At 29.8% G+C, this 14,794-nt stretch overlaps 1 protein-coding gene across 1 annotated transcript; it reads right to left on the minus strand.

Moving 5' to 3' along the window:
• Positions 1-304: 304 nt before the first annotated feature.
• Positions 305-6,646, minus strand: LOC130809972 (receptor protein-tyrosine kinase CEPR2). Its single transcript, XM_057675852.1, has 3 exons — positions 6,345-6,646; positions 1,964-4,642; positions 305-1,229 (listed from the first exon to the last, which is right to left on the minus strand). The coding sequence occupies exons 2-3, from the start codon at positions 4,575-4,577 to the stop codon at positions 856-858; spliced, it is 2,988 nt and encodes a 995-aa protein (XP_057531835.1). The 5' UTR covers positions 4,578-4,642; positions 6,345-6,646; the 3' UTR covers positions 305-855.
• Between the last annotated feature and the right edge of the window lie 8,148 nt (positions 6,647-14,794).

A 14,794-nucleotide genomic window follows, 5' to 3' on the forward strand; every position in this document is an offset into this window, starting at 1 on the left:
TTTAAAATAACTCTAAACAAGGTGATTTTATGTCTCTCCTTAATCAGGGCCGTTCCTAAGGGTAATTTTGAGGTGCAACTATCTAAAGCTCAACTTATAATAAAATGGCCCAAATTGAGTTCATCTTTATTATTAAAATTTAGTTTGTGCAAAAGTACCTTAATCATTATATAATCTTAATTTTGTGTATTTATTTGACATTGATATGATGGAAAAAAAAGAAATTATATGATGCATAGTTGGAGAAAAAAGAACCAAAACTTTACTTATACAAAGGCTATTTTTTATGTTTCACCTAGGGCCCAAAACTAGTCAAGAACGACATTGCCCTTAATCCTTATCTTTGTCCTATGTATGAATTATTAGCTTTATTATCATATTTATCATCATGATCATTTAAACATTAAGGGGTGTTTGGTATGAATTTTTTAATACTAAGTAAGGGATTCAATTACCATTACTCCACATATTTGTTTGGTATGATATTAGGTTAACCCAATCCCTTTCTTGAGGGTAATAGATACCCTTACTTTGTTACCATCCATTTATGTCAAGTAACAAATTCCCTTTCTATGATCAATTAAGTGTTTCCCTTATATTTTCATACCAAACAACATATAACTATAACCTATACCTTTACCCTTACTCTTTTTTATCATTTTCCTTTGCATTACATTTTATATTCCCATACCAAACAGCCCTAAGTTTGTTCACAATTTCTAATTAAAATTTCGCAATTCTCCTAAGTACATATAAATATACTAATACACTAAATACTAGTCTTACGACTCAAATCATACATTTAGTTTCTCAAGACCAATTTATACAATATACTTATGCATAAAACATAGAAAACTACTTAAGCAAAACCTTGTGAACCTTTTCAGACTGATCATCAACAGACTCAACAGTGCAAGGATCAGCATCAACAAGCATCTTTACGACATCTCGCATCGTAGGTCGAAGTGATGGAAGCTTTGTAGTACATAGTGTTGCTATCCTTAACACTTTCATCATATCATCTTTGATGCTTTCATTAACAATCTTTGTGTCTAGAACTTGAATGTTGCAATCTTTGTTGTTTAAGCACCTTAAAACCCATTGTACTATGTCTCGGCCTTCTCCATATTGATCCTCGATGGGCCCTCGGCCTGTTAGGAGTTCGAGAAGTACAACCCCGAAACTATATACATCGCTCTTTTCTGTCACCTTGCGAGTGTATGCTAGCTCTACATGTACGGTTAGACACTAAAATAAGAAATTTATGGACTATAAATTGTTGAGAAGTTGTATGTTTGATGCACTATTATGTAGTTTTATGGAAGGGAAAGCTTGTCTATATGGGTGAAAACCCGCGCCCCATTCAACGTGGTGACATTGGAGAGTCGAAACTCATCTATGCATATGTACGGAACCAATGCAGCTACCATTTTTCGTGTTATAGGTTATACCATTCAATATTAATTGTTTTTTTTATAAAATGACCTAAGACATGGCCTAGCAAGCTCGCTATGAGCATCATTATCATCATCAGCATACCCAGTGTATTCCGCTCATAGGAAACTATGATTAGAGTTTGGATGAAAACCCGCACCCCTTCAACGTGGTGACATTGGAGAGTTGAAACTCATCTCTACATATGTAATGAACCAATGCAACTGTCATTTTTCAAGCTATATGTTATACCATTCAATATTAATTGTTTTTTTATATAATGACCTGAGGTATAGCCTAGCAAGCTCGCTATGAGCAACAACAGCATCGTCATCATATCCAGTGTATTCCGCTCATAGAAAACTATGATCAGGGTCTGAGAAGGGAAGGAAAGCGGCGACCCATACCCATAAAGGAGGATGCGGCCAAAGCAAGCTCGCTATGAGCCCAAAGTCTCAAATCCAAGACCTATTATATAAGTATATAAGTGTATAATGGCAATATTAATGCATAAAGATTAAGAAAGTACCAGGAGCCATATAGCCATGAGTACCAGCAAAGCAGATAAACTCGGACGAGTCAGAAGACTTATCAGTGGCTCTCGCAACACCAAAATCTGCAATCTTAGGCTCGTAATCCTTGTCGAGTAAAATGTTAGTACATTTAATATCTCGGTGAATAATAGGCGGTGAACAATCATGATGCAGATAACAAAGACCCTTTGCAACCCCTAAACCGATCTTGTAGCGCTTATACCAATCCAATTCAGGCTGTCCACCCTTAATCTCCCGGTGAAGTACTTGAAACAAGTTGCCCATTTCCATGTATTCGAACACCAAAAAAGCCGTGTTTCCTCTCAATAAGCAGGCATAAAGCTTCAATATGTTCCTATGTCGAATTGTTCCCAAGATGTTTATCTCGGCAGATAACACCTTGCTTGAAGGCCCCTTCCATAGCTGTTTTACAGCCACTATACCGCCATTTTTCTTAAGATCCAATCGGTATACCTTTCCTGTACCTCCACTTCCGATCAAATTCTTCTCGTCCAAATTGCAAACCTCATCCACATCAAATTCCAAATTATGGAAAGACTCGACTTTCCATTTTGGATCCGTGTCAACTTCTCCTTCACATACATTTTCTGAGCACGAGTTTGAAACTCTGTACTTCCTGAAATTGATCAGTAACAGCACGGATAAGATGAACACAACGAGCGACAGCACAACACAAGTTAGTATCAGTTTATTTGAGAAACCCGTCTTGTGATATTGTTCGTCATTGCATACTCCGATCCCATAATTTATCGAAGTTCTCATATCAACCTTATCATCAACACACAACCATTTGTTCCCTTGAAATGAATCAGTTGTGCCAATCTCCAACAAATCTTGTGGAATGCTTCCTGATAGCCGGTTTTCAGACAAATCGATCATACTCAATTTCAACTTTCCTAGATTACTAGGAATGGAACCCATAAGTCTGTTCTTCGAAAGATTTAGCGAGTTCAATGAAGTCATCGTTGCTAGCATAGTAGGAATACTACCATCTAACATATTCCCGGCAAGATTAAGATCAGCCAGCCTCGAGCATTCACTTAACGTTGGTGGGATCGATCCAGTAAACGAATTGTCTTGCAATTGTAAAGACGATAACTGTTTCAACGCCCCAAGCTGAGGAGGAAGCTCACCCGAAAAAGAATTATTACTCAAGCATAACCTCTCTAGTCGAGTAAGTTTCCCGAGTTCTGATGGGAGCGATCCTGAAAACCGATTGTTATCTAGAATCAGCTGATTCATACTAGCTGAATTCCCTATAACAGGCGATATTTGACCTGTAAAATTGTTATCACTGAAATCCATTAGGCCTACATTCGGCATTGACCATATCCCTTCTGGTACTTCCCCTGATAAACGATTCTGACTGATTCGGAACCTCTGCAGTGTCTTACAATCAGCTAACGATACAGGAAGCTCCCCCGAAAAGTCGTTTTGCAATGCGAGCAAGAACATCAGGGTTCGGTTCTCACACAAGTATCGAGGAAAATCTCCTGTGAAGTAATTTTCAGAAATGTCGATACTTTGCAAAGGCGAAAATCTGCCAAAGTTCTCCGGGAATTTCCCTGAAAAGTTGTTTCGGTATATAGAGAAGCCAATAAGATTAGTCCAATCTCCGAATCCTTGGGGAATTTCCCCTGAAAATTCATTCTCATAGAGCTGAAAAACTGTTATGTTCTCGAGATTTTCGATCCCAGGAGGCAATTTCCCGAAGAAATGATTAGCTGAGATATCAAACTGTTGCAAATGGGTTAGATTTGCTAATCCTGCAGGGATTTCCCCTGTCAAAATGTTACCAAAAAGTTCGATTTGTCTAATCTTTTTTAGCTCGGAAATCGATTCAGATAACACCCCAGATAATCTATTTCTGGATAAATCAAATACTTCAAGCTGTTTAAGGCTATAAATAGAATCTGGGATTTCTCCAATTCTTTTACAGTTTGATAAATACAACCAAGTTAAGTTCTTTAGATTGCCTAAACTTTCTGGGATTGTCCCTTCAGTAAAGAAGTTATTCCCAATACCCAATTGGACTAATCCTCTCAAATTACTAACCCAATAAGGAAACTCCCCGGTAAAGAAATTATCCGAAAAATCAAGATTTTCCAAGGCCCTTAAACCCGAAAGATCAGGAATTCTGCCCACTAATCTGTTCACTGTGAGGTTCAGGATTTTAAGGTTAGTGCATTGATTCAATTGAGGTGGGATTTTCCCCGAAATTTCGTTTTCAGATAGATCAAGAAGTCGTAAGCTTTGTAGACGACATAAGGAAGGCGAAATGTGGCCGGATAATGAAGCATTATTAAGTGAAATACTAACTACTCTCCATGTTTGTGTATCACAAGTGACTCCATTGTATGCACAACGAAAATTGGATGTGTTCCATGAACTAAGATGGTTTGATGGATCTTTTAGGTGGGATTTGAAGTCTAGAAGAACATCTTTTTCGACCGTTGGAGATGCAAAGTTTGGAGGGAAATAGTATGATAAGAAGACTAAAAGGATCAAGGTTTTGAATGGTTTGGCTCCCATTTTTGTGGCAAGGTTAGAGAATGAGGAAAATGAGTGATTCATAGAGGAAGAGATCATATAATTGTGGAGTAATAAGTGTTGAATCTTGATTGTGATGAGTCCATGATTTGCTTCTTGAGTACCTAAAGATGGAATCCAAAAAAGTTTTGTTAAATCTAGGAACTAGAGTTTCAATGTTAATGATATGTAAACTAACTCAATACTAGCTCATAGCATCATTATTGGACAATTAAATTTTTTTTTTTAAAAAAAAATAGAGGAAGGGAATTCCGGAAAAAATAATTTAAGTTTCTGTAAATGGTGACAATCAACACTATTATAAGAATGGAACGTAAATCTTGAACCACAAGATCAACCATTGATCATTATAAGAACTGAGGAAGTAAAATTTAAATCATAAGTTTAAGCACTAAATATATATCAAATTTAAATTTTCTATTAAATTATGCATCGATCAATAATTATTAATGTCAATATTTAACTTATTATATAAATTTTGTAACACTAAAAAAATCATTCTTTAAGTTTGATTTCATTTCTCAAACACCTTTAAAATTTTACTCTATCTATTATTTTGGTATAGAATATATAAAAAAAATTTCATTTCAATTTCTACAATATAGCAAAATCAAAATAATGAAAAACTATCAACCAAGTTACGAAAATCTCATGTTACTTACCAACTTTTTTATTTGTTCATTTCAACTAATATGTTTAACGTATATAAATATCTATGAGTCAAACTTTTTTAGGTCTCCGTCATAATAGATTCTAAGATTATTTATAATCATTAAATATAAGATCACACATTAATTGATATACTTAATGATTGCTATTCCTTATTTAAGCTATAATAAATATCCAATTTCAACAATAAAATATAATGACTTAAATACAATCATAGGAGAAACAATAACACTCAAAATGGTGTTAAAACGTCATTAATTAAGTGGGGTTTGGGTAAAAGAGAAAAAAGTTGAAAACTTTCTTGGAAGGCACTCATATGATGAATGGGGCCATTCCCAATCACGTTAGTCATTTCTATACAACATGCATGATGATCCACAAACATACTACTCTGTTTTCTGTACTTGCTTTCTAAATTACTCCTACTTAGACTAATGTTTCTAACACCGAATTTGCCTCATTTTTTTCATTTTACTCCATTTTATAAATTTGATCTATCTTTATATTTTTATATGTGCCCATTATTTTAGTCTTTCTATTTCAAATACGTTGTTGCCTTAAATCTTCTCGAGAGAGGGTCTTTCCGAGAGACATATTAGATATATTGGTTAAATAGTCCAATTAATACAAATTAAAGAAAAAATTAAAAAAGTGGATTTTTTTTGAGGTCGTCTCTTTAAGAGACTGCAACTCACGAGAATAAATGATTTCTTAATCTCTTTCAAAAATAAATGAGACTCAATTTCATTATCGTCTTCAACTCAATAATCTGCTTAAAAATAAGATCAAAGTAATAAAATATAACGAACAACCTATACCCGTGTCACTCGAAAAGGGCCAACATATTAGTAACAACTTTATCAATCACAAAGTTCAAGGCAAAATATTAGTAACAACTTACATACTTAAAGTAAACTTTTAACATAATTACTCCAATTCTCAAACTAATTTAAATCATAAATCATAATCAAATCCATTCCAAATATTAAATATTTTTATCAATTAATCAAAGATTATGTTGAATATACTGCATAAATGATGCAAACCCAAGTCACATATCATAGAATTATTTATGAAAATATTAAAATTTTATAAATATGATGAAATGAAACCAAGATTGAGATAGAAATGGAATACCTTGATGGGTTCAGAGAGTAAAGAAGAAAACAGAGTACTCTGTAAATATGTGATTCAATGTAAGGAAAATGATGAAGAAATTGGAAAATTTTGGGGGAATAGTGATGGGTGTTTTGAAATTAGAGGTAATAATGGAATGTAATAGTAAAAATGGAAGTGAGAGTGAAGGGAATGGGTTGGGACTTGGGAGAGAGATGGAAAGCAAGAAAATGAATTTGGTGAGTTGTGACAAAATACAAGTCTATATGAATGGTAAGTTTTAAGTTTTGTGGTAAAATGAAATGCTCTTTTGGATTTTGCACCAATTAATATAATTTAATAGCAAGTATTTTATGATACCGTCTTGGGATATATAGGCTCATACAACCAGTCTATTAGTTAAAAAATAAGAAAAATTAAAAAAATTTGAATTTACACTCGTATTGAAAACAATTTTTTTAAATAATTTAGGCTAATTCAATTAAATTCGTCTCACGGTGAGACTGTCTCAATAAAAAATTAATAATAATTTAAATATTTTAAAACTCTAGAGTATTAATACACTAATTTTTTTAATTTAATGAGGTAATAGAGAGATTTAGAGGGGTCTTAGACATGGACCCTTAAGGCTATGACTATGGGTATAAGGTCAAGAACACTTACAAGATCATTATCATTATCATTTTAATTAGTGTATTTCACTCATAGGAGCTAAGTTTAAAGTCTGGGAAGGAAAGGAACTAGAAAGACGGCAACCCATACTCATAAGGAAGATGCGACCAAAGAGTCTCTTAGCTCCATAAAAAAACATCAGAAAAAAAAGTTCTTGCAACGAAAAGAACCGAATGAAGCTGAAACCGCAAGCCCGCATCTAACTATACAAGCTTGGACCTTTATCAAAAATTAAAAATAAATAAAAAATATATATAAATAAAATAAAAATAATTACGTAAAAATGAGTAAAAAAATAATCTATAAAAGGCAAAAAACAAAAACACCTACAACTTACAAAAATGTGATTATTTTTTAAATTTTAATGTATCATAGATGTCAAAAGACTCGTAATATAATAAGTGATAGCTTTAAAAAAATTTTGTCAATTGTCCTAATTTTAAAGAATTTAATTTAATTATATGGCTTAAAGTTATTCAGTTGACCAAAAACATTATAAAAAAAAATTAAATATAAGTTGTAATATTTCAGGGAATATTAACGGTTAAAATAAACATATGATTGAACCTTAAAATAGATGTCTAATATTTATTTCAGAAAAATTTTAAAATTTTAAGTACTCCTATTGATTGATTGTTATTGCGCAACTTTGCTAAACAAGTATCAATTGCACAATATTACTAATTATAATTAGCTAAATTTGCAATAAATAAAGCATAATTAAATTAATTTTAACACAATTTTTGCTACTAATGCACTGACTTTTTAATTGGTCAATCATTAAAGTATATACACTTGAATTTTAGGTATATCAAAAACAATCCAATCAATTAATAATATAATTTACTTCGAAATTAACTAGACAAATCAGAAAATTGAATCATATATGTAAGATTAAAGAGTTTTAAAAAATTTTGCAAATCAATAAAATTATTGTCTCGCTAAATTGAAAATAGGTCAAAATAATTTAGTTAAATATTATATATACAACCGTGTGATTCAAGTAAATAATCATGTATATTTCTTATACATTAGTAACCATGACAATTTCTTTATATATATATATATATATATATATATATATATATATAAGGGAGGAAAAATTGTAAAAATTATACTTTATGAAAAGTGAAAGAAATCTGTAAATTTAATGAAAATATAAGTTAAAGTTGAAAATTAAATAAAATAAGTAAATTATAGTCAAAATAAAAATGGCACAGGCTTTATAAGCTGGACTAAAATGAAAAATGTGCTGAGGCTAATTTACTAATAATTAAATTTAATTTTTGAAATTGATAATCTTTGTTATCGATCATCATACATGTAAATATGTGATCAATTTAGTTACATATGTACACTAGTGCGAGAATAAAGGCTTTTTGTTGATGTAAATTTGTCATAACTCATAATATATTATGCGCTTTGAAAGCTTTAATTACTAATTTAGGTCAGACCTATTAATATTAAAGATAAGAAACTTACAATTTATATAAAACTTAGATATGGTAAGATTAATTTTATTATATAAGTTTAATATTTTTTAAAAGATGCATTTATAAATACTGATCTTTTGTACATATACCTTAAAAATGTGCAAAAACAAATTAAATAAGAAAAGGAAGGGGTATTGTATTTAGTACTTATTTATGTGTTTAACCTAGTTCCTGTTCTCGTATAAAAGCCACCTCTAAAGTCATTAAAAACACTTTTACCTAAAAACTTATTTTTATGTCACATTTTTTTTTGCTTTAGTGGTTTTTGTAATTGTAATAATACTGAATTAAATTTATTGTTGTTTAACAGAATTTATGTGTTAATCTATATATTTTCTGAAGTTTATTTATTAAAAGTAAGAAAATTAAATAGAGTAAATTAATGATGATTAAAATTAATAATTTTTGTTTCCTTTGATTTTTAGTGTAGTTATGATCATAATTACAAAAATGTATGTCAAAAAGTAGAATCTAGGTATCAGTTAGAAGTTTTTTGATTGTGCGCATTCTCTCTACTTTCTCAATGAGGGGAATAGGTATGATTTGTCCACATCTTTCAGCAAAAAAACCCTCACCTGAACGATGCCTTATGCGGGATATTGGGAGTGTTCTTTACCTTTACCTTAACTTTAGTTAATAGTTGAACGTTGTGTTATTGTGTGTGATATATGAAGAAGTTCACTATAAAGTTGATTAACCTCAAGGCGAATATATATCATCAAATTCAATATTAAAAAATAACTACATAAATGATCTATTTAAAAAATGATTGTTGGATTGAGCTATGCCTTATTTGATCAACTAGAAATATTAATTTATGAGAAGATCTTAGTAAATAACGGTTATTTATAAGGTAAATAAATTAACCTTATGTGGTAGAATGTGATAGGGTGAGAGTTCACTTGAGGAACAACTCTATTATGCATGGATCAAATGATTAACAAAAAAGTGGAAGAAGCCATTAAAACACCATTCCTTGACAGCTTAAGTTTGTAGGATAGTGCCGACAAAAAGCAGATAGGGCCTTAAGAGAAAATGGGCATTGGTCCTACCTTTAATTCTACTCCTGTCAAAATAGTTCTAGTTATCATCCATCAATATTCTCCAACTAGTAAACGTGTGCATGTACAGTCTTATACTATCCTTTCGTCTTTTTATTAGTCAATTTTACTTTTTACTCAATTTTATAAAATAAATTTTTGACATTAATATCTCTAAATACATACATAAATACATACATATGTATCTATCCTTTAATTTTTAGTACATTAAATATCAAGCATGGAAACCCACAATGCAATACATGCATTGTGCCTTTATTCATACATTGTTTCCGAGACCAAGTTTAATGTGAATTAATTACTAGAATAATTAGCTTGGGTAATTAAATATCTATATAAGCCTTGTTTAGCAATTAATACGATGTTTTTTTTCTAGGGTAAAAGTTCATAAAATTATTTCATTTAACTTGTTTGACTAGATATTCTGTTGTTATTCAAAATTAAACGTTAAATGTATGATAATTAATTTATTGAATTAGAGTTTAGACCACAGTGCAAAATAAGTCACATCGCATTATATTGGTCGCTAATTGATATTTTTTCACATGGTAAAGTTGTAAAATAAAGTGTTTTGGGTCGTTTTGATGGATGTGTCATGCCGTTATCCGATATTTTTCACATCGCATCATTTTCGTTATCGTATCATCGTTTCGTTACTTCAATTATATCCGTTTCCGTAATTTTGCACATGCTATAGATTTTTGGTAAAATGACATTTTAAATGTTCAAAAGTACTCTAAAAGAATACATTATATAACGGTGGACATTTCATACACCTTACTACCATGATTTCATAAACCTTAATAAATACATAGAGAGCTCATTGAGAATTGATGGAGAAAAAAATATATATTGGCTAAATAAGTGTTGTTTCACTCCACCATAGTATTTGTATGAAACAAGAAATGTATTTCGAGATACAACCATTCACACAATATCACTCGGTACAAATGATGTTGAAAGCAAAACTTCGATTCAAGAGAATATAAAATCAAAAAACTACGTTAAGTTAGCAAGAAACTTAACATAGAGTTTGTGAGAGAACGAGCAATATGAATAATCAAATTCTTATTTACTAGACATCCCTTATAAAGAATAACATGTATATTAGCCAAAATAAGCATCATGTCGCGTAAAAACATGACTCGATCAAGAACATATATAGTTTTAAAAGAATCAAAATGAATTGTAAAGGCTCTTGCATGCTCGATCGAGCAGAGCTTGGTCAATTGAGAAGGCATGCTCGTATGAGCAATCCATTACTCGAACGATCATAACGACTCCCCTCCTTCCCATGCTTGCTTTTTTCGACAAAATTTTAAATGTCAAATGTCTATCATTAACTTCCCGACTTTGTATCTCATGGATGCTAACAACTTCACACAAATAGAAAACCTCATTAAAGTAGCTCATAAGAATTGGGGATTTAAACTTTATATAACATATACATAAATTTTGTAACTAGAGTTTTAAATAATAAAAACTCAGAGCAATCAGAATTTCTCTTTATTTTCTATCTGAAGGTACACTTGCTCACTTGCTTTTGGAGGGACTTAGTTGGAGCGAAAACTCTCATGTAGTGACCCCTTCCCTTTCTCTGTGCTAGATGAAGGACAAAAGAATAATACGAACTTTTCTCTTTTGAGCACACGATAATAGTAAAAAAAAAAATGAGTTTATTAAGAAGAATTATAAAATGATAAAAATAAATAAAATTTGTGATGGCCCCATCAAATTCTTTGTATTTGTTAATTATTATAATTAATTTTAAGGACTCCATTAAAATCTTAGATTTGTCATATAATTACATGGTGAATGTGAAAATTAGAAGAATTGATAGAAGACTTACATGAATGATTATGAATATTTTATGGTTAAGCATCATACTAGAGGGTCAAAGAGTACTACTTTAAACATGGAGTAGTAAAGCAAAATCATAGCTTGCATATATCAACAAGACATAGCAAATTAAATTGTGGTAGTCCTAATCATAGATGTATGTGCTTGCTTTTTTGTAACACTAGCCAAATTGGTTAAACTAACCCAACAAAGTCCTTCACTCTCTAAATATGATGCCTTTGATGCTCATTTCGTTTTCAATCTTTGCTACCAAGAAAATCTAACAAGATAGGTTAATTATAGGAGTGAAATTATTGTGATATTGGCTACACATACAAAGAAAAAAGTGCATAAGGCTTATTAGAACAAACCAAACAAGCACATACAAAACTAAATCAGAATACACGTGTTTTAGTATGGGTATTTTATCCCTTTGCACAATCAATTTTCTCAAAGTAATTTCAAAAAATTATATATTTTGTTCGTAAGTCTTAAACACATTAATAATACAGCACGCACAAGGAATTCAACCCCGTACTCTTAAAAGTCATCACCATGCAAAATGCAAAAAATGATGCTCTAACAAAGTGTGCTCGCACAAGCACAATTTTACTCATTTGAGCATTTGGTTTAATTGATGGAGTATGAAGTGGAAGCGATTAACAAGCCAAAATCGGGTTCAATATTGTATTATGAAAGTATACTAATGAACCAGATATTTAGACAAGTGATGAGATGAAATGCAATTAAAATAGCAAACAAGATCATCAAATTTATTGAGACTAATGAGGCGACATCATACTCTAGGCTAATTAGAAATATAAACCTCAAGCATGAGCTTGTTTTACTTTTAATGCATAAAAATATCCAAATACAAATCCTTGATATATTTGTGAATTTATTTTGAATATTGTATAAATCTAGGTTTTTTTTATTATATGATAGGACCAAGAAAAATAAACTAAGTAAAATACGAACTTAAAACCTTATAACCAGTAAAACAGTACTAGCTCTCTAATAGAAATAAGATCTGATTTTCGTATAAATCTAAGTTAGTTGGGATGAAAATCTATATAACATGATATGCGCACGTTATATGGGCCATCTCATGAAAAGCCTCAATCAGCCACTCACTATACACGTTCACATTCTTCTTGTCTTATAGGCTATATAGCTCCTTTTCACTGAACGATGGAATTATATAAAAAATAATAACATAAAAACTTGGATGGGACGGTCTCATATGGACTGGCTCAAAAGTTAAAAATAGAAAAATAAAAATGATCAATCTCCCAAAAGTTAAAGAAAAAAAATTCAATTTTGATACTTAAGCTATTAATTTTGAACTTAAAGGTATCTATTTCAACTTAATGTAGACCTTAAACGAATAAATTAGAATAAAAAATTTCAATTTTGACCTATAAGTGATCAATTTTAACAATAAACTGATCAATTTCTACCTAAATATGATTCTGTTTTCACAAAATCAAAACGAAGGTAATAAAATAATACTATTATAACATTCTGTGGATAAATTTCAAACAACTATTGAACGTTCAATAAGACTGTGAATTATAGTGTTAAAACAATACACAATACAAGTACTCTTATTCAATGCAACATGATGGTTCTAATAGAATATAAGAGTACTTGTACTCTTTAATTATCGATCAATAATAGTGATACTGCTTTTCCCTCAACAGTTTATGTTCATAATGGAATTGGAAATAAAATTGTAGCGGTAGTGTCGATCTATTGGTTCATATAGCTGATTCCAATCTTTTTTAGAATTAAAACTTTGTGGCATTATTGTATTCATATATATTGTTTTTGGACTTTCTTTCCATTTTTAATTTATATGTTTTTAGTTGATTCTAATATGTCATATGATTATATGACTTTGATTTTAGAAATTTAATTTGGGTTTTTTTAAAGTTTTTATACTCAATCCTTAAACATCGCCATCCTTTTCATTTTATCGCCATCCCCTTCAAATGAAATTACAAATTTGCCCTTGATTTTTAAAAAATTACAATTTTGCCACTCTCTACAAATTTCTTATTTATAATAATAATAATAATAATAATATTAATAATAATAATAATAATAATAATAATAATAATAATAATATCAATAACAACAATAATAATAATAATAAACTTTTTTATATTCTTCAAAAAGAATATATAAATAAAATTAATAATAATAACAGTAATAATAATAATAATAATAATAATAATAATAATAATAATAATAATAATAATAATAATAATAATAATAATAACAATAATAATAATAATAATAATAATAATAATAATAATAATAATAATAATAATAATAACAATAATAAAATTAAAATTAATAATTATTATTCAAAAAGAAAAAAAAATAAAATAAAATTGAATCGCCCAGAATCGGTCATTTGGACCCCGGTTCCATCGCCAAAAAAGTGGCGATTGAACCGGGGTCCAATCACGCAATTTTGGGCGATTCATTTTTTTTTTAAATGAATCGCTCAAAATTGGGCGATTGGACCCCGGTTCAATCGCCACTTTTTTGGCGATTGAACCGGGGTCCAATCGCCCGATTCTGGGCGATTCAATTTTTTTTTCTTTTTGAATAATAATTATTAATTTTAATTTTATTATTATTATTATTATTATTATTATTATTATTATTATTATTACTACTGTTATTATTATTAATTTTATTTATATTCTTTTTGAAGAATATAAAAAAGTTAATTATTATTATTATTGTTGTCATTGATATTATTATTATTATTATTATTAATATTATTATTATTATTAATATTATTATTATTATGATTATTATAAATAAGAAATTTATAGGGAGTGACAATTTTGTAATTTTTTAAAAATTAGAGGCAAATTTGTAATTTTATTTGGAGGGGTGGTGATAAAATGAAAAGGGTGGCGATATTTAGTAACTCCCTTTTTATAAAAAGAACCTCCAACTTTTTTTATTGGCAAGATCTTCCTTTTATCCTACTCATCCTTACTTATTTATGTTTTTAATAACCAGCAAATCAAATTATTTCTGCGGATTGAAGTACTCTTAAGCAAAAGAAAAGCATTATCCTCATTCTTTTCCAAGCAATTTATGTTTCATGATGTCCAAAAAGCAAATCCATAACCATTTATCTTACCCATAGACAATAATATATTCAAAAATATCAAACAGATTCAATAATCCGACATTATAACAAATTCGAATTTAACTCGACTTCAAAATATATTTACTATTATATTACAATTAACGAGAACAAAAGATTCGATTTTAAATCTACTCAAAACACCTAACTTGAAATCGACTTGATAATTCAAATTGAGACCTCTAAACATATTCAACTATTCAAATAACTTTAAATCACATCAAAATTAAG

This window comes from Amaranthus tricolor, chromosome 4 (genome assembly GCF_026212465.1).
Source record: "Amaranthus tricolor cultivar Red isolate AtriRed21 chromosome 4, ASM2621246v1, whole genome shotgun sequence".
NCBI classification, from domain to species: Eukaryota; Viridiplantae; Streptophyta; class Magnoliopsida; order Caryophyllales; family Amaranthaceae; genus Amaranthus; species Amaranthus tricolor.

Bases quoted from the DNA above. Each gene is read 5' to 3' on its own strand.
- LOC130809972 (XM_057675852.1), bottom strand. From the start codon at position 4,577: ATGATCTCTTCCTCTATGAATCACTCATTTTCCTCATTCTCTAACCTT. The intron at 1,230-1,963 runs GTACTTTCTTAA...CCGTACATGTAG, and splicing joins TCATGGCTATATGGCTCCTG to AGCTAGCATACACTCGCAAG.